The 26759-nt window shown below is 36.5% G+C and overlaps 1 protein-coding gene across 2 annotated transcripts; it reads left to right on the top strand.

Moving 5' to 3' along the window:
• The first annotated feature begins 1546 nt into the window (after positions 1–1546).
• LOC306843786 (myosin light chain kinase family member 4-like) lies at positions 1547–24876 on the top strand. Of its 2 annotated transcripts, none has more exons than XM_079375458.1 (14): positions 1547–1778; positions 17091–17178; positions 17350–17707; positions 20106–20338; positions 20421–20526; positions 20793–20886; positions 22713–22822; positions 22932–23073; positions 23167–23237; positions 23320–23448; positions 23528–23680; positions 23778–23856; positions 24007–24055; positions 24372–24866. In XM_079375458.1, the coding sequence occupies exons 1-13, from the start codon at positions 1647–1649 to the stop codon at positions 24049–24051; spliced, it is 1740 nt and encodes a 579-aa protein (XP_079231584.1). In that variant the 5' UTR covers positions 1547–1646; the 3' UTR covers positions 24052–24055; positions 24372–24866. The 2 variants fall into 2 exon arrangements, with proteins under 2 accessions (XP_079231584.1, XP_079231583.1); XM_079375457.1 differs by lacking the exon at positions 1547–1778 and adding an exon at positions 15575–16217 and having other exon boundaries at positions 24372–24876.
• Positions 24877–26759: the final 1883 nt, after the last annotated feature.

The following is a 26759-nucleotide window of genomic DNA, read 5'->3' as shown; positions in this document are numbered from 1 at the left end:
TTTCATAGGATTTGTTCACTGCTCTACATCAAAATATTTGTGTCTGGAATTATGGAAAGAGACCTAACGTGAACCTAAAATACAGTGTGATAAAAGGTCTCCAAAACTAACAGAGAGGAACCGACATTCTTATGTCATTATAGGGAATGATGCTTCACCACAGGCGCCAGAGCTGATTGAGGCTTGTGTCTGGTTTGAAAATAGAGCGCTGTTCTTGTTGCTGGGGTGTCCCTGCCCCAAGAGGATCACTCCACTCTAGGACTTTCTGTTACCCCAGGGCATGCAGATGGATCAATGTGCTATGCACAGAATGGCATCTCAACTGATCCCTTGGAAAGAGAACAACACACTTAGTTCTTATGAGAGTAGGTTGAGGTAGAGCTGATGTCTAAATGCAGCCTAGATCATTGGTGACAGATTAGGTGCATAAATTGTAGGATGAGTTATGGGAAACGACAAGCTTTTTTGTTACAAGTGACATTTAAAAAAAAAAATATCATATTGCAATCTATCTATATTTTTAGTTTGATCATCTTTTTGAGTCCCACTACCTTTTTTTATATTTTTTATACACATTCATGATTCATCCATCACTCACAATCACACTGTAGTCACACTTTTAAACAAGGTATAATAATTATTTTCTCCACATATGTAGAATAGTCTTTCAAATTGAGGGTCACCACCTGGCCTGAGTGTGTAAATCTAAAAGCACAAAATGACCACCTGACCCCCATAAAACTGCTTATAGCTGCTAACCTCAACCCACTCCAGACGTCAGCACTGACCTGCACCTGCTCACTGACCCAGCACACGTAACCATGGTACTCATACACAAATAGTGTTATACATTTATTACCAATCTGTTCATGTGCGTAATGTAGTCCAGCAAAATAACTTTTTACCATTATATCTAAAGCAAGACTAGATGGACAGAGACTTTTAGATGTAGATTATTATCCATGCTCCTGGACCTGACTTTTCCTATATATATTCTAAAAACAAATAAAGTTTTGTCACGTTCAATAAATGATGTCTCCGTTTCCATGTTAGTCTGTATATTACTCTTTCTGCAGTTACATCGTTACGCCAGTAGGTGAGGGCAAACCTAATCATTCACTCACACATTTAACATTTAACCCAAAACAAATGCTGATTCATTATGAAACAAAACTAGTGACTTGCTGAATTTAAGCTACTCATTATTAACTTGATGTTTATTGAAGTGTTGTATCCGGAGTCATTAACGGTTCAAAACAGTGTGTTATGCTGCTTGATATTGCAAGCTAGTTTTTGTTATCATTATAAGTGTTTATTGAACTTTCTTAATCTTCTAGTCATTTAATCTACCTGCACTATAGGCTATTAATGTATTGAAAATCTTACATATTAACAGAAGTTACGCCTTGCAAAATAAGGTGGATAAAAGCAATATCAATCTAATAAAGCTTGTGTATCAGGATCAGCTGGCTTTAAGGCCTATTGAGTTTTCCCCCATATTGACTGATTGGTTGATTTTTAATATTTTCTCAATTTTTAGCTCAGAAGACAATACCAAGTTTACTGCAGACAAGAAGAGGAAGTGTGCCACATCTAGTAAAACAGCTGCTGCCCATCCATGTCCTGCATTTAATAACAACAGAGCCATGGAGGGAGAGGAATCACGGGTCAAGGACCTTGGCATGGGTCGACTTGCAATTTTTGGCCACCTTGAACGAGTAGAAAGAATGCGTTGCTACTGGGAACTCAAACATGTCCAACTAAAGACCCTGGAGCAGGTAACTCTCCAAAAGAAAAAAGATACTGACAGACATGCTCATTCATTCATTCATTAAAAAAAAAAAAAAACCTTCTGGAGGTTAATTTGAATGAACAGATATTTTGGTTAGAAGCCAATCCTGTGTTGTGCATCAGAATGTGTACACTACTGTTCAAAAGGTTGGGGTCAGAAATATTTTTTATTAATATTAAAGAAATACTTTTATTCAGCAAGGCATATTAAATGGATCAAAATGCTGTTCTTTTGAACTTTTTATTCATCAAAAAAATTCCACAAGCATATTACATGGCACATCTGTTTTCAGCATTGATAATAATAAGAAATGTCTCTATACACACTAAATCGGCATATTAGAATGATTAGGTTGACATTTTAAACATATTCAAATACAAAACAGGTATTTTTTGCAATAATATTTCACAATACTCTCAAAAATATTAAGAAATCTACCAACCCCAAAAGTTTTAACTATAAGTTGTACATTATTTGAAGCTAGTTGTGTTTTTTAAATAGGCCCATAGAGGGAGCTGTATTATCATGAATCACTCCCATTATAACTGAAGACATTTCTTGTTTGTTTTTGCAAACTGAGGACATGATTGTATGTGGTATGTGACAGCATATCACAATTAATTTGAAAATAAGTAGAAAATTATTTCAAGTTCAACTTTCTGTTGAAACGTTTAGCCTATAGCCTACTTTCTTCACTTACAAGCTATGCCATACTTCTGGTTATTTTTATAAAGATTGCACATGCACACATTAACACGCAGTCTAACATACACATGCCAGCACACCCAAAAACATTTATCAACTTTCAAAAAAGTAGCAAGGTCATGTATCATAAACGTGCTGTGGCACACTGTGTATGTTTACTGGCCGTCCAGGAGGGGGCGCCAGGTCATTTAATATTTTACTACTTCCTGACTCAATAGGGCTTACAAAACTAACAACAGTATGTTTTATGACTACACCTGTGGCATTTTTATATTATATTATAGTGGGAATATCCCTTTTAAAATACAATGCATATATCCACTTGTTGTTTTACATAATTTGCTGTATATTATGTATTTAAAGTTTTTTGTGGGTGATTTGACATCCGTTTTCACAAATTTTCTCTGTATCTGAGCATAGTTAAGGGAAACTTAAAGAGAATGTGTGTATAATTAATATGAATTATTTTATTTTTTTTAATTCATTTCTTGTTTTTCTATATTACTGTATTTTTTATATTACTGTGTATTGTGACTGTGTGCCAGGTGAACAAAGTCAGAAAGTAACTCAAGAACAGCAGTCTATCTAAATCAGATCGCTACTGTTACGGTTTGACCCCCAACATATCTCTTATTGCTTTGTGAGTGTGATTACACAGCTTGGTGTTTTGAATAGCTGTGACTGTGTGTTTGAATGTCATCGTGCACGTGCACATATCTCTAGTCTGATTATAGTAGTCACACATACTGAGAATCTATGACAAGTTGCCATTTCTCTTTAAAATGCTCTCGAGTATCAGTGTACCTTAGATATGCTGAGTATGCTGCTCGCATATGGATGTGTCAGATTATACAGACCATGTGCCATTCTCCCCATTGTGTGTGTGTGTGTGTGTGTGTGTGTGTGTGTGAGAGAGAGAGAGAGAGAGAGAGAGAGAGAGAGAGAGAGAGAGCACTTTAAGTGCTGTGTCTAACGTTAAAGGATACATCGAGTTCTGCTAACTGCCCTCCGTTTCCTGTGGAGCTAGAGATCCACCTGTCCAACTCTTGTCTCACTGACTGACAGATATTTTGCTCCTTATACGGAGGGGAGATAGAGAGGTAGACAGACTGCTAAAACAAACTTAAGGAAAGTTAAAAAGAAAAGGCTGCAGTTGTGAAGAGGCTTGCTGGGTATGAATGTAGGTGCCATGGCGAACTTCTTGCAGGATAAGGACCTTTGGATTGTGGGAAGTGTGTGCTTGGTTGCATCAATCCTATGGAGACGATTTTGGAATTTATTTACATACAAGAGGAAAAGAGACAGTTCACCAGAAAGTGCATCTATTGACATTCAGGTACAATAATAATGTCCTTATGAATAAAAAATAATTATAGTTAATTAAGTTTTACAGAGAAAATCCATTTTTAGACTGGGGGTTTATCTGAGAGTTTGGTTGAAAACACCTGCAATGCATGGATAGCTATTGATGTGCAGAAGAAAGATTTAAAAGCGAAATATAATGATGCTATTGAGGATTTGGCCAATTTCAAAGACTCCTCTTAGATATATAGAGGTGTAAATTTTGTTTTGATATGAAATTGGTTATCTTTGCACTTTTTCACAAAGCAGACAGTTTTGATGACATTGATTAGAATTCACAGGTGATTTAACGTGATATATAGAATCCAAGTGCATAATGTGTGCTTAATATTGACTCAATGTGTTTTATAAGTTTTTATTTTTTTCCATGATATGAAAAGTAAATAAACTAGACTTATCATAGAACAAGTGATGTAATGACATAGGCCTAACACAACTAGTCACATAACAAAATTCAAAGAAAGACTTCTTACTAAGAACACTTGACCCATGATTTTCGGTATCCAGCTATGCTTAATAAATCAATTAATAGATTTCTAAATTGTCACAATTATAATAGCAATATTTTGAAAATGAAATGACTAAACTAGACTGCTAATATAGAGTGAAATGCAGCAAATTCATAGAAACATAAAGGCTGTAAAAAGAGTGAAGGTGTACTGTGATTCACTGTCTTCCTTCTCTCGTGTTAGTTTTGACACCATTGTAATTTCAATGATCTGCCATCCTACCCAAGTGGCATTCAGAGCAACATGTGTCTCAACCACAAATATTGGTGTTGCTTTTATAGAGCATGAGGTAATTATAACTGACTCATTATTGGTAGTCATAAAGTCCTGCTAGCTGATTGCTTTGCACATTTTACAGTCTTTTTAAAAATTAATAAAGGGGATTGATAATTTACTTGACTTCCCGTCATACACTTGAAATGAGGTCATTTCTTAGATATCACAATTTTGAAAGCATAGTTCACCCTAGGGTGAATAGGGATAGCGATATGACCAAACTCTTACGTCACGATATGAGTATTTTTATTACACGTTAATGATATATAGTTGTTTTTTCTTAAAATAAGGTCTTTATGATATCCACATTTTTGATACCATAGAAATTTCATAAATCTTGTCACCAGTGTCAATATCACAAAAAAAAGAAAAAAACAAACAAAAAAAAACCTCAAGCTCACTGTAGACAAATAATCAGTCAGTGATTACATAAGATGCTAAACACATAAGAACAAAAAAAGAAAAGAAATGCTACATTGTATAAAGTAATCAAATGTACTGTATAAAAACACTGCATGTTCTTCACTGTGTAAATATATATTTCTTCTTATTAAAGTTACAAAAGTGATTTAGTCTTGATTTAGTGAGAGTTTTTCTCTCCTTTGTTGTTTGATTAACATTAATGACAAACAGCAGGAATATATACTGCTGTCACTTTAAGAGCTGCCCGGATCCAATATACTGTTACACATGTGTTTTATTTCTCAGCTGTTTGCTTTCACTTAAGGCCTAAATTACTGTCTTTATGAGGATGCTTGCAAAGACGGGCATTTTGATACAAATGTGTGTATTTAGGTGATCAGTTCAAGGCATATAAAGTGGCAAAAATAACTATGAACACCGTCTTTATATAGTGAAATGAGTTCTCTTTCATTGCTGATTGCGCTTCAACAGCTTAAAGTCCCTTTTTTTAAAACTGCAATGTTTATAACGCATGCAAACGATAAGTGTTTTTGACCACGTAGCACAGAAACATAACCGCAATAGAGACGATAGTCCAAAATCTCTACAGCTGACACATTTCTACTGGTTAATCATGTTTACAGGAATGTTGACCAGCCCTAGTTCACACACAAATTACATCTACCCACATCTACTTATCCTCAAGTTGTTCGAAACCTATATTCTGAAGAAACTATAACCAAACTGTTGAATCTAAGCATGGACTTGGATAGTATAGATAAAAATTAAAATAGAAGTCAATGGCTACCAGCTGTTTGGTAACCAACATTCTTCAAATTATCTTTTGTGTTTTACAGAAGAAAGAAACTCGTATTGGTTTGGAACAACTTGAGGATGTCTAAATTATGGCTTTTGGGTGAACTTTTAGGAACTTAAAGAGGAGGACAATCAAGCAATAACAAGATTCTTGTTTGCATGCACAATATAGGATACAGATAAATATTTGGAATTTAAATATTACAAAATAAAAATCTACTTTATAGACATTTGATGTTTAAAACTAGATGGATGACTAATTTTGTGATCATATATATATATATATATATATATACAGTTGTGGTCAGAATTATTGGAACCCTTGGTAAATATGATCAAAGAAGACTGTGAAAATTAACCTGCTTTGTTAATCCTTTTGACCTTTTATTTAAAAAATTCACAAAAAGCTAACCTTTCATTGGATAATAAGAATTTAAAATGGGGGGAAATATCATTATGAAATAAATGTTTTTCTCAAACACACGTTGGACACAATTATTGGCACCTTTTTATTCAATACTTTTTGAAGCCTCCATTTGTCAGTTTAACAGCTCTAAATCTTCTCTTATAATGCCTGATGAGGTTAGAGAACACCTGACAAGAGATCAGAGACCATTCCTTCATCCAGAATCACTCCAGATCCTTTAGATTCTCAGCTCCACATTGGTGCTTCTTCTCTTCAGTTCACCTCACTCATTTTCTACAGGGTTCAGGTCAGAGGACTGGAATGGCCAGCAGAAGCTTGGTTTTGTGCTCAGTGACCCATTTTTGTGTTGTTTTTGAGGTTTGTGTTTGGATTATTGTACGGTTGGAAGATCCAAACATGGCCCATTATAAGATTTCTAATAGAATCAGTCACTTATTGATTTTTTATCTGTTGGTATTTGATAGAATCCATGATGTCATGTGTCTGAACAAGATGTCCAGGACCTCCAGCAGAAATATAGGCCCACAACATCACAAATACAGCAGTATATTTCATTGTACACATGGGGTACTTTTTATCCCTGTGTTCACCAAACCCATCTTGAGTGTTTGCTGCTAAAAAGCTCATTTTTTAGTTTCATCTGACCATAGAAGCCAGTCCCATTTGAAGTGCCAGTCCTGTCTGATAACTGAATATGCTGGAGTTTGTTTTTGGATGAGCTAGGAGAATTTTTCTTGAAATCCTCCCAAACAACATGTGGTGATGTAGGGGCTGTTTGACAATTTTTTTTAAGGTTTTCTGACCCCGAGACTCAACTATTTTCTGCAATTCTCCAGCTGTGATCCTTGAAGAGTCTTTAGCCACTCAAACGCTCCTTCTCACCGTGCATTAGGACGATATAGACACACGTCCTCTTCCAGGCAGTTTCATTACATTTTCTGTTGATTGGAAATTCTTAATTATTGCCCTGATGGTGGAAATGGGGATTTTCACTGCTCTAGCTCTTTTCTTAAAGCCACTTCACTAATTTGTGAAGCTCAATTATCTTTTGCTGCACATCAGAAATATATTCTTTGTTTTTTCTCATTGTGATGGATGATTAAGGGAATTTGGGCTTTGTTTTCCCTCCTATTGATATTTCTGTGAAACAGGAAGCCATGGCTGGATAATTTCATGTTCATAATCACCCTAGAGTGCTCAAAATTGTGAATATGAATGGGAGTATACTTCAGAGATATATTACTCTTAAGAATTTCTAGGGGTGCCAATAATTGTGTCCAACATGTGTTTGAGAAAAACATTTATTTCATAATGATATTTCCCCCCATTTTAAATTCTTATTATCCAATGAAAGGTTAGCTTTTTGTGAATTTTTTAAATAAAAGATCAAAAGGATTAACAAAGCAGGTTAATTTTCACAGTCTTATTTGATCATATTTACCAAGGGTTCCAATAATTCTGACCACAACTGTATATATATATATATATATATATATATATAAGATACATTTAGGATTTGTGCCTTTAATGCGTAAAAATTCTGAGAAGTGTACTTTATACAGTATGTGAAAATCTCTGCTACTCTGATCGGGTCTTTCAGAGGATTTCACTCACAACCCCCCAAAAAATCTATTTTACTTGAATGTAATGTTTCCCGTAAAAAATGAAGTAAAGATAAGCATCGACGTGTTAGGAAATGCTCAGAAAATATAGTGTTACTCCTGAAATAATCTGTCCCTTGGTTTAGAACGGCATGTGCTAATGTGAAAATTCTGGCTTAACTCAAGTTCCCAACTTCTTGTCTTCGCATCTGATTTAGAGGTGTCTGAGGAGGTGAAGAGGGAGGGAGGTTCATATGGACAGCTCTGCATTATGAAAGACTGCAAACTTGTTAGTTAAGTGTTAGGTGTCACCATGCGACCATGTACATATTGAGAGACATCTGCCATCTTTTAGGCCTGAGTTTAAGATTTGTGTATTTGATTTGCATATATAAAAATGTTCATTCATTTGGGTTGCACAGTTTTAACAATAATTTAAAAATCTAATAAACTGCATACAATACACTGCAAATACTTGTTAGTCATGGATGAAATGGGGAAAGTCTCTGTACTAATAAACTAAATGTGTTTAAATGCAAATTAACCAAGTTTATATATTTATCAATAAATCCAATTTGTTTTAACCTCATACATTTAATTAAAAATCTCTTGTTCTACAGCTAGCCATAGTTTAACCATGCTCATACCATGAATACATTGTTTTACAATGAACAGATTTATGCTAAATATAAGCAATTTGAATACATGCATTTAGAAAATATGACTTGTGTCATCTGTGATTCAACACAGCAGCATCAACTGCATTCATTTAACATCTTTTTAACTATATTACTAGATTTTATTATCTTACCTAAGTCATAAGCTGCAGGTAATTGTATTAAATTATGGATTTCTTTGACTTTAGGTTTTTGCACCTTTATCATGTTATTCATTGCATAAAACTTTAAATGGAGTTGTATTCTGAAATAACATGAAACCAAGCTTTATTTTATTTAGCTGTCTGCTGTTAATACTGGTGATGGTTCAATTGCTTAAAATAAGGTTATTAATCAATATTTTTTGTATTACATATAATATCACCCCATATCTTGAATTAAGTTGGCCACATTGTTTTTTTAGACATAAACCTTAAGTTTATTAACTTAAGAAACAATTGCCAAGTGGATAACTTGGGTAATGAAAATATTATATTAATTATATTATAATATTAAGTGAATATATGGTCACTAAAAACATGTCTTAATATCTAAGTAATTTTGCTTCTAAAGTACATATTTAGCAAATGTTTACTTGTAAATCTTAGCATCTGTAGGGATATTTTACTGCAAAATAAGACAAAAATGCAGTGTACTCTTATTATTGAAATCCTATTTTATGACAGAAATTATGGAAATTGGTCATGAAATGGAGTCAGGAGGGTCTGTTGGATCCTCTTTAAATGCACGTGAGGCAAAGCTGTTGTCGTCACCTGAAGTGAGTTCATCAGTTTCCCTGGGACTCCCTCACGTCAACATGTGCGCACGCTCAGCCAGTCCCAACCACACTGAGAGAACAGGGGGAGGGGAACCCATCAGTGACCTTCCTGGGATGGCAAGTTTGAAGCGAAAGAGAGGGAGGGGAGAGAGGATGGGGGGCATTTTGTTACCTCCCACCCTGAAATAGCCTCCTGCGCATGCTCTTTCTATATATGCATACATTGACATTGAGATGCAGCAAACACACTCTTGTGGTACATGTACACATATATGCACACCCACACAGTTTTAAAGTTCTCTGCTTGCAGTTTCTAGTAAGGACTGCATTGTTGGTTACTGTCACACCTGTACATTTGTTCTCTATCACACACGCAAATGCACATTCTATGGCCATTGCAGACATTTCCTTTTGCTTGTGCCAGCATGACGAATCTAACACATTTATAAGGGGATTAGTTTTGAGGCATTAAAGAGGTGATTGACACTCAGTCTCTTCAGGTAGTTAAAGAGGTATTCAGCAGCAGTCTGATTTTATGGGCTGTCATCACCTTCAGACCGGTTGTTCTGGAAGCACAGCTGTCATTCAAAGACAGAAAAACAGTGTGTTGTTATTTAGTTGAATTGTTGTTATAAAAGCATGAATCGATATTGTATATGCATCCTTGAGGTTTCTATTAGGTTCCTACAAAGTAGATTTCTGGCATACAGCTGTATGCAATTTCTGCCCCCTTGTGGTTTATCACATTAACTGTTACCGGGATAGTTCACGTTAAATGAAGCATTTACAGCACTTTCCTTCAAGTTGTTCCCAACCTGTATGACTTTATTTCTTCTGTTGAACACAAAAGAAGATATTTCAAGAATGTTGGTAACAGATCAGTTTACAGAAGCCATTGACTTCCATAGTATTTGTTTTCTACTAATGATTACCCTAAATATACTAAAATTAATTTGAAATACATTTATTTCATGCTAAGTTTACTACAAATACATTAGCATATTTATGTGCTTAATAAAAAATACTTTGCAATTGTACTTTTGGAATAATAATCTGATTTAAAGTCAACTAATGTTGTGTTTAATGCACTTTAATTGTTTGGAAGTAGTGCTGAGGTCCAACTAAAGATATACTGAAGTATATTTGATTGCGCTAAAGTGGATCAATTGCAAGTATACTTTAGGTACAATTTAAATATAAAGACAGATATTGTTCAAAGTTCATACAATCTTCATCACTAGTGACATTAAAACACATGTTATGCTTAATATTAAGAATTGTGCATTGTGCACAAGTGATACTCCAAATAAAGTTTAATTATAATTTGTATATCAATAAGTCTCAATTGATCTGTCAATATAAATGTTAATAGATTTGAACTATACTTAGTATAAAAATAAATATATTTGAACTATATTACTTTTTTACTAGGGTACCGTCAACTCTTTGGCTACCAACATTTATGTTTGGAATACACTGCATGACTTTTGGACAGATTTTTGCCCTGATTTACAGTCTGGATGGACTAGAGTTTATATATTTCACATACTGTAGTATATTATGGACACAGACTCACACTGTGATTTTTTAACTTCACACAATGATTCCATTCAGTTACAGAATATCACGTTTAATATTTTAGAAACAAGGCAGTTTGTTGTGTTCAGTTATGTCCTTAATTGCTTATTGTATGATGCCCGGATGATGCTGGTTAGTTACCAGTCCTAGGGATGGCAAAATGCAATTTAGGTTTGCGTGAGAAGAACCAAAATTACTGACGGAGTTTCCTTTAAAAATCTGACCCCTTCGTATGTTGTTTAATAATTCCCTAGTAGTTGACTTTATTACAGATACAGCAGTTGTATTTGATATTTTGATTAATGAAACATTGGATGTATTTGACTTCATGTTTTGTTATAAATGTAACTGTTGTTTAATGAATGTAAAAAAATATCTGTACAGTGCTTATGAAGGTCTAAACCTATTTTACCAAACCTAAAATCATGGTGAAACACTAATGTGATTATCATATCATATGATAATGTGTTTTTAAGATCCGTTCGTGTATTTCTCAGATGTTTAACATCTTTTGTTGCAGCACTGAAGTTATGTGACATCTGCTGTGACTGTCAGACAGTTTATACAATCAGGCTGCAGCTGCTAAAGTGCATATTATGTCTCTGTGTGAGTCCTGTTTGTCATTCTACACATATTCTACATGCTATATAATCCCTTGCGCTTTGCCCATCTGTGATCATCTCTTCAGGCCCGTCATATCATGTTACCCCATTATGTAACACATGCCATGCCATTACCTTTTATTCCCTCTTGTTAAATTTCTGTTTGTTTATCAGCCTCTTTCCAAGACATTAAGGAAACATGAGTGCCATACACCGCCCGTTAATATAAGAAATATCAGCAAGTCTGAATATATTTGCAAAAATACAGTAAAAACAGGAAATATTGCAATTCAAAAATAACTATTTTCTGTATGAATCCATTTTAAAATGTAATCTGTGACGGCAAATATAAATTTTCAGCAACCATTAGCAGTCTTCAGTGTCACATGATCCTTCGCAAATCATTCTAATATGTTGATTTGATCGTGTAGATTTATGCTAAATCTTTCCAATGGATAAAAGTCATGGGTGAGTGACAGTCCCTCTGATTGAACCCATGCGCTTTATGCAGCGAAATGCATTTCTATTGCAAAACACATTCCAATATAATCATGTCTTCATAAATGACACCTCATTCCATCTCCATGTGAGACTAGATGGTTTTGTAAGCAGTAATTAAATCACAAATACACACAGTCTGGCATGTACATACAAACTCTCTCCATCACACAAAGGAATGTGAGCACTTAGTCCCTTTTTAAAAGCTCTTGTTGTCAGAACGGTGGAGCTCACGTCACATTATCAAGTTCCCATACCAAAGGCGCCACCAATCCTCTCGAGATTACTGTTCAGCGGCTAGCTATTAATACATCAGCCAATCAGAAAACAAACCATTACTTCTTCAAGCAATCAAGGCCTATCACATACAGTGTGACACACAACGATCCAGGCTAAAATAAGATTATTGTATGCTTAGATATGTTATCAGTCTCTCTGCCTAGCTGTTTTGTTAATATTTACAAGCTATGGGGTTACAGTGTAGCGTGTGAAAAGGGCATTTAGCAGGACTATATCTATCTGTTTATGCTAAAAGTATACTGTAGCACCTGTCTGTGGATTGTCTTAGCTTACTGTCATTCTCTTTACTTGTGTGAATGATTTTAGCTGATCCTTTATTAAATTCATATTCCTTATCGGTGTCAATGTGACTAAAAGAATGGGTAGACGTCAGATTTCTGTATATGACGAACAGGAAGGTGTTGTGAAAAGGTTGGCAACTATTGGACAGTTCATTGCTGACAGGCTGAAAGATTAGTGTGGAAAAGGTTTTGCATGTGTTATGTGAGCTAGAGGGGCGCTGGAATGATTTTAAAGGAAAATTCCTCGTTAGATATTAAGTTAAGCTCTGTTGACAGCATCTGTGGAGCACTGTTAATTGCCACAGAAAATGATTTCTACTCACTCTTTATATATTTTTTTTCATTACTATGGTTTTTGATTTTTAAGGATTTAAAAAAAAAACATTTGATATTACATTTTTGAACAATAATTTATATCTAATGAAGTATTTTAAGCTGAGCATAATTATTTGGTAATACCTTTCAATAAGGTCCCATTAGTATATGCATTAACAAACAATAACTTTATTGAATTTATTGATCTTTGTTAACATAGGTTAATAATAGTCCAATTGTTCATTGTTAGTTCGTTAGTTCAGGTCCATTAAATAATATTAACAGATAATATTAACTTTTTATTTTAATAATGAATTAGTAAATGTTGAAATTAACTAAGATTAATAATGTTCATGTTAACTAATGCATTAGACAACAAATGGAACCTTATTGTAAAGTGTTACCAAATATGTATAGTGATTGTAGAAATATCCATGATTTTATTCAGGATTTTCCAAGTTTTTTAAACTTTTCCATTTGTTGATGCTAAAAAGCATTTTATAAATATTACATTTACAAGGAGTAATTTTAGTCAATTAAATATTTTGAGCTGAATATAACTTAAATTTAGAAGAAATATTAAATCATTTATTTATTCTAGAACAAATAATAAATAACTGGAATAAATAGCCACTAGAAACTGTAGACTGTTTTAAATGTAATAATTTCTGGGACTTTTTAGATTTTTGGAAATCACAGTTTTAAAATTACTTGATAATATATTATGTATAACTGAACAAACATCACAGCAAACATTTGAATTTCTGTCAACATTTTTGGTGTTGAAACTGGTTTGAGTTTTCTCTCAGAAATTGCTATAGTAATCCTCACAATTAAATAAAAAGAAACGGCAAATAATACATTAAATTGATTAAAGGGGTCATTGGATGCCCATTTTCCACAAGTTGATATGATTCTTTAGGGTCTTAATGAAAAGTCTATAACATACTTTGGTTAATGAAGTATGTTATAGAAAAATATAGGGCAGTCGTGGCCTAATGGATAGAGAGTTGAATTTGTAACCCGAAGGTCGTGGGTTTGAGTCTCAGGTCCGGCAGGGACTGTAGGTGGGGGAGTGAATAACTAACACTCTCTCCACCCTCAATGGAGATGACCCACGACTGAGGTGAGACCCTTGAGCAAGGCACCAAACCCCCAACTGCTCCCCGGACGCCGCAGCATTGGCTGCCCACTGTTCCGGGTGTATGTTCACTACTGTATGTACACTTGCACTACTGTATGTACACTTACACATACATTGTACACTGTATGTACAATAGCAGAGCACAAATTCTGAGTGTGTGGCCATACTTAGCCACACACCATTTCCCCCCTTTAAAATTTCTGTAAAACAACACCCTTTTTACCCTGTCAAAATCAGCTGTTTTCAGCAAGCCATTTTAGTCCATGTTCCTTTAAATGCTAATGAGCTCTGCTGACCCTGCCCCTCTCTTCTGTGGGGTGACTAGCCGTTCACATGATACTGTTTACTTTAGCCGCGGAACTTGCTGACTGGCACATTATTAGGAAAGGCGATTTGCAAAGAACCACTTCTTCTGTAGGTGAGGCTGGATCGCGAATGATTCGCACGAACTTAAACGCATTTAGGTAGATCAGGGGGCTCATTACCTTCAAAAACAAAGGTAATCCATTGTGTCTTCAGTGGCTCAGATGTCGGGAGTAAATGGCGACTGCTATGTTCAATATTACATCCAACATCAGAACACCTCAATTACTTAGGAGCCATTCTTGTCTACATCTGCTCCGGGGTCGAAACAATGGTGGACTGTCGACAGCTCACTCAGTGTGGGTTAAGGTAAAACACTAGTGCCAGTCAACAATCATGGGAGGCATCTGAGAATGGCTTGATATGAGAAAGGGGAAATGATTTAACGAGATAAAAAAAAAAAACCACTGGGTGGATCTTTATCATTATAGATTGGTTGTGTACACACACTGCCAACACACATTTCAGTTCAAACATCTTGTAAAAGTGCATGTAGCATGCGATGACCCCTTTAAACATGAAATTTTGAAGTAGAAAGACAAATAGTCTTTGCTTATATAACATACTCTACAAAACATAGTCTTTGTTTTATTTACAAGTTTAAAAGCATTTTTCTCATGCAGTTCAAATTCAGGCTCATGTAGATCTTCGTAGAACAACAAGACAGTGGAACCATGTTGAAAATAGTAGTCTGAGCCATTTCAATATCCCAACAGCTATTCTTTCCCAGTTTTTCAATAGACTCAGCTGTGTGCACCTGCTCTTGTTCAATCACACATCTGCACTTGGCTCATTGTGGCTCATGGCGTTCTGGAACAAAGGGATCAGAGTTCCATTCAGTAACATATGAACATAGTCCCTTCATCAGGGGTGTTGATTGTCAGGAGAAATTGTCATTGATCAGGAGAAATCTACTGGTTTAACAGTCTTTACATTTAAAAGATCTGTCAGTGCCGTCGATATATATCACTCTTTGAGTCAATCAGGCTCTTTTTCTCGCACCCACTCTGGTTTCAATGTTTTCACACCTGGCTCTAGGATTCACACTCTAATCGCACACCACAGCCCCTCCTCCAGAAGATAACAGCGACATTACATTGACCACTCACACACCGGCCAATAAGAAGAAGCATGCTGACCCCTATAAAAAGCATCGGCTTTGAAGCTGAAGTCACCAGACAGAGAGATAGCAAGGGAATGAGAAGGGGAACAATTGAACTGTAGGTTGGGAAGCATTTTCAAGAGGACGTGAAGAAAATAAGCGAAACTTCTATTTGTTTTAACTTGTTTTAAAGTGTCATCATGAGCTCTAATCTTGTGAAGTCTCTTGCTCGGGTTTATGACCCCAAACCACTTCATGCTCAGAAACGATCGAACGGTGGAAGAGCCACAGCAAGAAGAGCTTCGCTTTATACCTCAAACAAACATCCATCTTCATCGACTTCTGATCAGCCTTCATCAAAATCCTCCTCGACTTCTGCTCTCGTCCATATTGAAGGACAAGTCAATGATCTGAGTGATAAGATGGACAAACTTCTCGTCCTGCAGGAAGCGTCTCTGAAAAGACTGGATAACATCAGTCAAGATCAAGGCACAGCTGCAGGTGGACGAGGCATGGAGCAGATGTTGTGCGATGTGCGTGTTCTTATAGAAGCTGTTCGAGAGAAGGAGGAACAACAGGATCAGCGATTTGATGCTTTGGAGCAACTGGTCAGCGGCATTCAGCAGGTTGTCAGTTTTGTTGCTGAAGTGTTGAAACACTCAAGATTGGCCGATCTCTTGAAAAACACACACTCAAAATCCAGCGGCAGGGTGAGTTTAGTGTTTGAAATGACTCATTTGGATACATATCTCAAGTACAGTTTAAAACATTTACAAACTACAGTGAATGAATGAGCCAAACACATGAACAAAAACAAATTTTTTCAGTATACAAACAATTATGTGCAAAATTAGCATTAGTAAAATCTGTGAAGCAGCTGACCTAAGGAATTAAAAAGAGGTTATTGTTGCACAAATGTGGACTTATGTACAAGAGAGGAAATGTTTGCTACTTTCTTTTTTTGTTTGTCTGTTTATCTTACCCATGAATTGTTCCCATTTGCTTTTTATGTCTGTGAAGTTTGTTCTTTATCTTTGCATAAATATTGAAAACAAAAAAGTTGGATGCATATACAGGCTACATTAAATGTTCTTTTTTTCTTTCTTTATTGTCCAAATTATTTCTTTGTCTAGCTGTGCTGCATTTCCACCAGGGGCTTTTCTAGAACATGCGTTGCCAGGTTCATTGTCCTCGTCATTGGCTTGAGCCATTTATATAACAGATTGACTGATGACATGATGAGTGATTCTCAGTAGCAGCTCAAGGACGCAACTGTGCATTCAACTCATAGCAGATGATTGTGTGGGATCAGAAATATCAGATTCATTGCGCGTTAACAGCTCAGAGCATTTGAATACATGTACATGTCACAGAAAGCAGGTATTTTTATTTAAAGGTGTGTTAATAAATTATAGTCTTGTTTTTTTTTCTAACACTGGTTAGACTGTAACACTGTATTATTGTGACACCTCACTTGTGGCCATATGCTTATACTTTTCATAGATGCCTTTGTCTTTTGATCATATTTTCTAATAAATTTTCTCCTCTTTCTTTCTCTGCTGTTGTTTTTTCTCTCTCTCTAGTTTAGAGAAAAGGATGGGAAGGAGAAATCTAAAGTGTACCAAAAAGGTTTAAAAACCCAGAAGAAAAAGAAACCACTGGATGCATCAGGTGAGAAAAAACATACAGTAGAGTTTAAGAGCCATTGAAGATCACATTGAAAATCTAATTGTAATCTGTAAATAAACAGAATGTTTTTGCATTTTGTCAGATTTAAAACAAAGACACATTTGACATGAAATGAAGAAGATTCTTTGTTCTTTTTACTAATTTATTTTCAAGACTTAGTCCAGCCTGCTTTTGAAGAAGTGCAGAAGCTCAACCAACAGAACAATCAGCTTTCTCAATGCACGGCAGAGACAGCAGTCAGCACAGCTGCACATCTGGATCTTATTGAAGAAGAGCAAGAAGGAGAGAAATATAGGGAAAGAAAAGATGACAAACAACAGGATGCAGTGGAAGAAGAGGCAAGAGAGCAAGAAATTGTTGCTGAATTATTACAGATAAAAGAGGAGGATAAAAAGGAGGAAGATGAAAGGTTAAAACAAGAGGAGGCTTTATGGTTATCTGAAGAAAGCCAGCTAGCTGCTCTGAACTCATCTGGCCAGAGAGATGAAAGCATTACAGTCACACCAGAAAGGTATGTCCTGGATATTTTGTTCAGCAAATGATTTTCAGATGTGAATTTGGTTAAAATAAATTGTTAATATGCTACGACTAAATTGTTTCGTGAATGTAAGACAAATTTTTAAATTTTAAATTTTTTTAAATAGGTATCTTATTCTCACAAACGCAGCATTTACTTGATCAAAATACAGTAAAAATAATAATATTGTCAGTCCTCTGTTATGTGTGTCATGTGTTCCTGCCTCATGGTTCCTTATTTGGTTTGTTGCCCTGCCTTGTTTGGAGTCATTAAAGACTGTTATTTGAGTTTACATCCTCATCCTCATCCTCATCTCCATGTTCCTGTATCCTCCTCGTGTGTACACCGTAACCAGTCCAAAACTGTAAGCGGCGCCCCTTCACCTCGTTTTGTTTTGTTCGTTTTTGGAAAGTTCTTTTGTTTTGTTCCTGTTCGTCAGTCAAGTTCATCGGTTGCCGCTCCCTCAAGCCCGACGGCCACCGCTTACTGAAGCCCGCCGGCCATTCTGATGTCAAGTCTGCCGGCTGCGGCTCTAACAAGCCCGCCACTGTCCGCGGCTCCCTCCTTCACGCCGCCGTCCGTCCTTCACCCAAGCCCGCTGCTCGCGGGAGATTGGCGCCGCCGTCCATGGCTCACCCAAGCCCACCGTTCGTGGGAGATCGCTACCCGCCGTCTGCGGCTCTCCCAAGCCCGCCGTTCGTGGGAGATCGCCGCCGCCGTCTGCGGCTCTCCCAAGCCCGCCGTTCGTGAGAGATTGATGCCGCCGTTCGTGTAAAATCGCCGCCGCCGTCCGCGGCTCACCCAAGCCCGCCTGCAGGTCTTGTGGCAAGCCTGCCTGGAGTTAATGTGGCAAGCCCGCTGCTGACTCAAGCCCGCCGGCCGCCGCCATGAATCCAGTTCCCTAATCACGCCCAGGAAGGCCGTTCCCAGGTCCCATTGATCCAGTTCCCTAATCTCGGCCAGGAGTGCCGTTCCCAGGTCCCGTGGATCCAGTCCACATGTCACGGCCAGGAGTAGCGCTTTTAAGTCTTGTTGTGCCCACAGGAACATTTTAATCACCTTGTCATGTCAGTCTTGTTTTGTCCACGGAGACTGCCCCTCCTGTCGCAGAAGTGGAGGCGGTTCCTGAGGGGACCCTGTGAGGGCCCCTGAAGTCACGTCATGCCCAGAATGGACCTCAGCTTCCAAGCTTAGCCCAGGAGGGTTTCCTCTTCCTGTGGGCTGTCCTGTCCTGTTCTGTCCTGTTTGTTTAGCCCTGAAGGGTTCCGGCTGGAGTGGCCTGGCCGAGATACGAGGCCACGGCCACAATCTCCACCTGCCATGGCCTCCAGAGCTCCCTGCACCGCCATGGCCTCCAGAGCTCCCAGCTCCGCCATAGCCTCCGTTCTGTCTGTTCCGCTCTGGAGGTCCCGTCCTGTGATCCTGTCCATGTCTGTCCTGAGGGGCTTCCAGAGCGCCCACCCCTCCTCCCCGGTGGAACTGTTACGGCGCGGTACGCGCCTTCCGCGTTATGTCAGTCCTCTGTCATGTGTTCCCACCTCATGTTTCCTTATTTGGTTTGTTTCCTGTCCTTGTTTAATGTGATTATTAGTTTATTCTGTTCAGCTGTGTTTTAGTCATTAACCTGTGTATTTAAGTTCCTGCCTGTTCAGTTTCGTGTCGTCTGGTCAACTCGTTACTCCCCGGTATTCCTATCTGTGTCAGCCTTGCCTTGTCTTGCCCTGCCTTGTTTGGAGTCATTAAAGACTGTTATTTCCTGTATCCTCCTCGTGTGTGCACCGTGACAAATATTGTGTACTGTTATTACAATTTAACTTTTTCTGTTTGAATATATTTTAAAATGTCATGTATTTCTATGATGGCAAAGCTCAATTTTCAGGAATCATCCTAATACGCTGATTTCAAGAAACATTTCTTGCTATTACCAATGTTGAGACAGTTTTGTGTAATATTGTTGTAGAAACTAATACATTTTTTCATACACTTTGATAAATAGAAAGTTCAAAATTGATTTTACAGCATTTATTTGAAATTTAAATCTTTTTTAAACATTGCTTTTAATGTCACTGTAATTTTTGATCAATTTAATGTGTCCTTGTTGAATAAAACTTCTTTTAAATGAAAAGAAAATTACGTTAAAACTTCTTTAAAATTAAAACTTCTTTAATTTCTTAAAAGTCTCACTCCTCCCAAACTTTTGGCGGGTAATTAAATAGTGTAATTAAATAAAAAAAATAAAAAAGTATGCCACAATATACATATTACATTTAAAATTTTAAAACTTCAAAATATGATGGATTTATATAATGAATTATATTTTAAAATATAATATGATACTAACATAAGTGATTTTATATTTTATACCTCTCTTTTAATTTATATATTCATGTAGCTGTGAGGAGAATCTGGAAATAACTTACAGTACTAAGAGGCATGTTACTGACGAGAATCTGACTGATGAACTTAAAAAAAGAGTGGAAGAGGCGCCGGAGGAAGAAGATAAAGAATTGAAGGAGGAAGAGGAAGCAGGACTTGAAGCTGCAGAGGCAGGACCAGAGAGACCAGAGGAGGGGACTGAAGAGGAGAAGAAAAATGCAGGACCAGTAACTAACGAATATGTCATTGGTAAGAAAATGGTTGTAAAGTGTAAGAATAACTGTAAATATATTTCCCTTTTAGTAGTTACATTTCCTAATCTTTTCTGCAGATTCTTCCGCTCCTCCTCCTGCACCATTTGAGCACCGTCTAGTGACAACCAAAACCCACCAGATTACAAGTTACTACACTATCAATAAAGAGGAAGTACTTGGAGGGTGAGTTAGTATTTATGTTGCATCATATTATATTAGATTGTTTTTACATCAAAGGAATTTTTAAAGTAGGATGCCTGTGACATTAAACCCATGATTGCTAAACATTTTAAGAGCTTACAGGACACATGAGAGGGGAGAGGGTGGGATAAATACCTAGACAGTAAATACCTAGAGACAGGAGGAGATTACAGTAAATTTCCTTTGTGGTATTAAAAAGAATGTGTAAATTTAAAGTGTTTTTTATTGTCTTGTTTTGATTTCAATAGAGGACGCTTTGGTATGGTGCACAAATGTGTTGAGAAATCTTCTGGCCTTATATTAGCAGCCAAGATCATCAAAGCCAGGAGTCAGAAAGAGAAGGTAAATGCCTGTGTCTATTTTAAGACATCATTATTGTTTTTTTTTTTTTTTTTAAATCACCCAGTTAACTTGTGGACCACTTGGTGTCCCACAACAGTGATGTATACTATTATAGTATTGATTAATATTTTGAATTAGCTTTTATTTTTGGAAAGACAAAAAAAATTCCAGGGTGCTCAGGGAGTTCAATGAGATATTTGAAGGTGCTCTTTAGGGAATTCAAATGGATGTAAAAAAGAGAAATCCAAGGCACTCTTCTTCAAAATTATTTAAAAAGCCTTTATTATACTGACTATTTCATGATAGAAAATTTAAAAGACATGGGAAGAAGCAACCCACGCGTAGCAGCGCAAAACGCCTTCTTCAGGGTGTGCTTCCCAGACAAACAGTTTCCCCTTTTGTGTAAACTAGTTAGAAACACCTGAGTGACATGGTAAATTACCACATGAAGCATATCAAAACAATCCACTAGGTGGCTGGCTGTGAATGTTCACATACAAAGAGTCCACTAGGTCAAGTAGGTGGCTACATTGTAAATTAAGCCCAAAGAAATATAGATATATACAGAGAAAATGATCACAAGAAAGGACTGAAATCTATTTCTTCATTCAACTCAGGGTACACTGTGGCCTGTAAATCGTATATATAAAATGTATATATAAAATGTTTCTCTCTGTAAAAGTCATTTTAATCGATCACCACCCCGAATGTTCTTTTTGATGTTTCTAAACCCTCAACCATTAGGCCTTCTGGATTACTATTGTGCACATTTTGAAAGTGTTTTGCCATAGGATAATCCAAATTGGCTTTTCTAATGCCATTTTTGCGCTCCAATATTCTGTCTTTGAGACGTCTCTTGGTCTGGCCTACGTAAAAGCATCCACATTTACATGATAACCTATATACCACAAAAGTAGTGTTACAATTAATGAATGCTTTTATGTCGTGCATCTTATTAGTCTTGAAATCACAAAATTGTTTGCATTCTTTAATGTTGGAACAATGATTGCACGACCCACATTGTAAGTACCTTTTAACTGTCTGTGAAGCCAAGTAATCTGTTTTTTGCCAGGAAGATGACTTTGTGCTAACCTATCACGTAATGTGGGAGCCCTCTTAAAGCTAATTTTTGGAGGTGCAGAAAACACTTCTCTAAGCACAGGGTCACTCTTAATAAGATTTCAATTTGAGTGTATTATCCTTTTTGTGGGATTGGCCAAAGAGCTATATTTTGTAACAAAATTTTGTTACAAGCCTGGTTTTGTTTCGTTTTTTCTTTTTCTGGAGTAGCTCTGATCTAGGAATGGACTGGGCTTTCCTGTAAGCATTATGTACAATTTAATGTTAAACATGACTTTGGCTTGCACTTCATATTCATTGTAGGTATCACAAATACGTCTAAGACGTTGGAACAGGCCAAAAGCTATACTGTTTTTAAGCCAATTTACGCATGGGTTGTTCTTCCCATGTCTTTTAAATTTTCTATCATGAAATAGTCAGTATAATAAAGGCTTTTTAAATTATTTTGAAGAAGAGTGCCTTGAATTTCTCTTTTTTTAGCTTTTATTTTTGTTTTTTTCAGTTTTAATTTTAGTTTACGTTTTAGTCGTTTTAGTACATTTAGTAGGATTTTTTTAAATATTTCAGTTTTAGTTATTTCCTTATTTTCTATTTTTTAATTTAAATGTTTCATCTATATTGTTAATTTTATTAACATTTTTTCATAGTTTTAATTTAGTTTAGTTAATATCAACACTGGTCCTCGAACCACTGCTTTAAGACCATTATAAATGTATTGGGATTTTCATACAAATTTGTGTTGTCAGGAGGTAGTAAAGTGTGAGATTGAAGTGATGAACCAGTTAAATCATGCCAATCTGATCCAGCTCTACGCCGCCTTTGAATCTCGGCATGAAATTATTCTAGTGATGGAGTAGTAAGTTACATTCGCAAACACATCGAAGTTTCACACACAGACATCCTCTCTCACTGACTGAATCTCATTCATGCTTTGTGTATTTTTGTGTACCCTATGTACCCCCTAGTGTTGATGGTGGAGAGCTGTTTGACCGGATCATAGATGAGAACTACAAGCTGACCGAGTTGGACACAGTGCTGTTCATCAGACAGATCAGTGAAGGGCTTCAGTATATGCACAAGATGTACATATTACACCTTGACCTAAAGGTACCAAACACATTCTTGTTAATAAAATGCATTTTAACAGCTGCATAAAAAAGGACAAGAAGTTTGAAAGGCCTGTGTTTACTCTGTTGACAGCCTGAAAATATTCTCTGTGTCAGTCGACAAACAAACAAGGTGAAGATAATTGACTTTGGGCTTGCAAGGAGGTTAGTATTTGTTTCTGTGTTTACACTGTGTCATGTATCTACTGCTTTTATCATGCCAATTTGTTCTTCATCTTCCTTTCAGATATAAACCCAGGGAAAAGTTGAGGGTGAACTTTGGCACACCTGAGTTCCTAGCTCCTGAAGTCATCAACTATGAATTTGTCTCATTCCCAACTGATATGTGGAGTTTAGGTGTCATCACTTACATGCTGTGAGTCCATAAACATCGATGAACAATCATATAATACCAAAAGGAGAGAGATTTGTAAAACTTGTGTTTGCATGTGTAGGCTCAGTGGCTTGTCTCCGTTCCTGGGTGAGGATGATAATGAGACACTTAATAACATCCTGGCATGTCAGTGGAGTTTTGAAGAAGCAGAGTTTGCCGACATCTCTGAGGAGGCCAAAGACTTTATCTCACGCCTGCTTGTGAAGAGCAAAAGGTTTGTGTGTCCTCAGAAGTTGTCTAAGTCTGACAAATCCTCTATATTTAATTCTGAAAAGTGTTTGTGTTTTAATGCAAGTCTCTTTTTTGTGCAGTTGGAGAATGAGTGCATCCCAGTCCCTGAAACACCCATGGCTTTCAGACCCAGCGCTTCACTACCGTCTACACCATAAAGTTAATAACAGCTTTGAGTTTAAGGCTAAATGAGTGCAGTAGTAAAATAATGCACATTAAAATATTATATATATATATATATATATATATATATTATATTATATTATATTAAAATGCAAATTATAATTAATCAACCTGTTTTTCTCACAGAAAAACAAGTGTCACTCTTCTCATGCGCCTCCTCCAGAGGGATAAACAGGTAAGATGCAACTTGAAATATGTATGGATAGTTCACCCAAAAATGAAAATTCTGTCATCGTTTACTCACACTCATGTCATTCCGATCCTGTATGCCATTCTACTTCAAAACACAAAAGAAGATATTTTGAATGTCCGTTGATAACAGTTTCCTGTCCCACCCTTTTTTTGTATTCCAACATTCTTTAAAAATAACTTCTTTTGTGTGCTGCAGAAGAAAGGAAGTCATAAGGAATGGTAAATGATGACAGAATTTCTTTAAATGTTAAAGTAATAAACATTCTGTTGTCATATCCTTAATTTAATGTTTTCTGCAGAAGTGATCGTTGGCTCTCTTGATGCCTTGGTGACACACTGGACCAATACTGTTGTACCTGAACAACAACACATCTGTTTAATATTAATGGCTCTATGACAAAATTGCCCTGTTCTCCAGTCCTGGTTTAAGTGGGTTTTACACTGACCAAAATGATAAAATGCAACACTTTTGTTTTTGCCCCCATTTTTCATGAGCTGAACTCAAAGATCTAAGACTTTTTCTATGTACACAAAAGGCCTATTTCTCTCAAATATTGTTCACAAATCTGTCTAAATCTGTGTTAGTGAGCACTTCTCCTTTGCCGAGATAATCCATCCACCTCACAGGTGTGGCATATTAAGAGGCTGATTAGACAGTATGATTATTGCACAGGTGTGCCTTAGGCAAGGCAAGGCAAGTTTATTTATATAGCACATTTCATACACAGTGGTAATTCAAAGTGCCTTACATAAAAGAAAGTTAAATAGTCATTAAAAATAATAATCACAGCAATAAAAACAAGGAATTAAAAATAATAATAAAAATAAGACATTTTAAAATGATATAGAAATTCATTTAAAATTAATTTAAAACAGTTAGAATAGAAATGATTATACATAAAATGCAGTGCAGTCAGTTCGGACGTAGCACACAGTGCTCATTCAACAAATGCACAGCTAAACAGATGAGTTTTGAGTCTGGATTTAAATGTGGCTAATGTTTTAGCACATCTGATCTCTTCTGGAAGCTGGTTCCAACTGCGCGGCATAATAGCTAAAAGCGGACTCCTCTTGTTTTGTGTGAACCCTTGGTATTTCTAACTGACTCAATACTAATGATCTGAGTGGTCTGTTAGATTTATATTCAGTGAGCATATCAGCAATGTATTTAGGTCATAGGCCATTGAGTGACTTATAAATGAGTAAACGTACTTTAAAATCAATCCTAAATGTAACTGGAAGCCAGTTTAAGGACCTGAGGACTGGTGTGATATGCTCAGATTTTCTGGTTCTAGTCAGAATCCTGGCAACAGCATTCTGGTTGAGCTGCAGCTGTCTAATGGTCTTCTTTGGAAGGCCGGTGAGGAGACCATTACAATAATCCACCCTGCTGGTGAAAAAAGCATGAACAAGTTTCTCCAAGTCTTGACTGGAAACAAAACATCTAATTCTTGCAATGTTTTTGAGATGATAGTATGCTGATTTAGTTGCTGCTTTGACATGACTACTAAAACTAAGGTCTGTCTCCAGAATCACCCCAAGATTTTTGACTTGATTTTTAGTTGTTTGACCCCTAGAGTCAAGGTATGCATTCACCTTGAGAACTTAATCTTTGTTTCCAAATGCAATGACTTCAGTTTTCTCCTTGTTTAACTGAAGAAAGTTTTGGCACATCCAACTATTAATTTCATCAATGCATTGGCAGAGGGAGTCAATGGGGCTATAGTCATTTGGAGATAAGGCTAGGTAAATCTGGGTATCATCAGCATAGCTGTAATAGACAATTTGGTTCTTCCTCATTATCTGATTTAGTGGGAGCATATACAAGCTAAACAAGAGCGGTGCAAGAATTGAGTCTTGTGGGACTCCGCATGTTATGGTCGTCCACTTAGACTTATGCTCTCCTATACTCACATAATAACCTCTCCCTTCTAAGTATGACCTGAACCATTTGAGTGCCAACCCAGAAAGCCCGACCCAGTTTTCCAGTCTCTCTAGATTAATGCATCTCTTTCTGACAGAGACCGATCTAGATTCAGTGGTGACAGAGATCAATAGATCAAAGAAAATACAGAAGTGATCAGACAGTGCCACATCCTTAATAACAATGGATGAAATGTTTAGACCTCTACTGATGAGTAAATCTAGAGTGGGTCCATGCACATGCTGACTCAGGTCAAAAGTGTGTAAAATAGTTATAATTTCTTTTGTAGTTTTGATTTATGCATTATCTATGTGAATATTAAAATACCCTGCAATAGCAAAACAGTCAAACTCTGAGAAAATCATTGATAACAGTTCTGTGAGCTCTTCAACAAAGGCCGGAGAATATTTTGGAGGCCTGTAAATAATGATAAACAGAGTGCGTGGAGCTCCTTTCAGCACAATACATAGGTATTCAAAAGACAAATATTGACCAAATGACACTTGCTTGCATTGATAAACATCTTCAAACAGAGCAGCTACACCTCCACCTCTCCTAACAGTTCTGCAGACACTTCTAAAATTGAAGTTAGGAGGGGCTGTTTCAGTGAGGACTGTTGCATTGCAGCTGTCTTCTAGCCATGTTTCATTTAGAAACATAAAGTCCAAGTTGTTTGTTGTTATTAAATCATCGATCAGAAATTATTAATTTTTTTAGTGAGCGAATGTTTAAAAATGCTAACTTGATGGAATTACATTTTGTC

Source organism: Barbus barbus (assembly GCF_936440315.1).
Source record: "Barbus barbus genome assembly, chromosome: 24".
NCBI lineage: Eukaryota > Metazoa > Chordata > Actinopteri > Cypriniformes > Cyprinidae > Barbus > Barbus barbus.
Note: the sequence above shows the minus strand (reverse complement) of the source record. Positions and strands in the feature narration are given on the sequence as shown.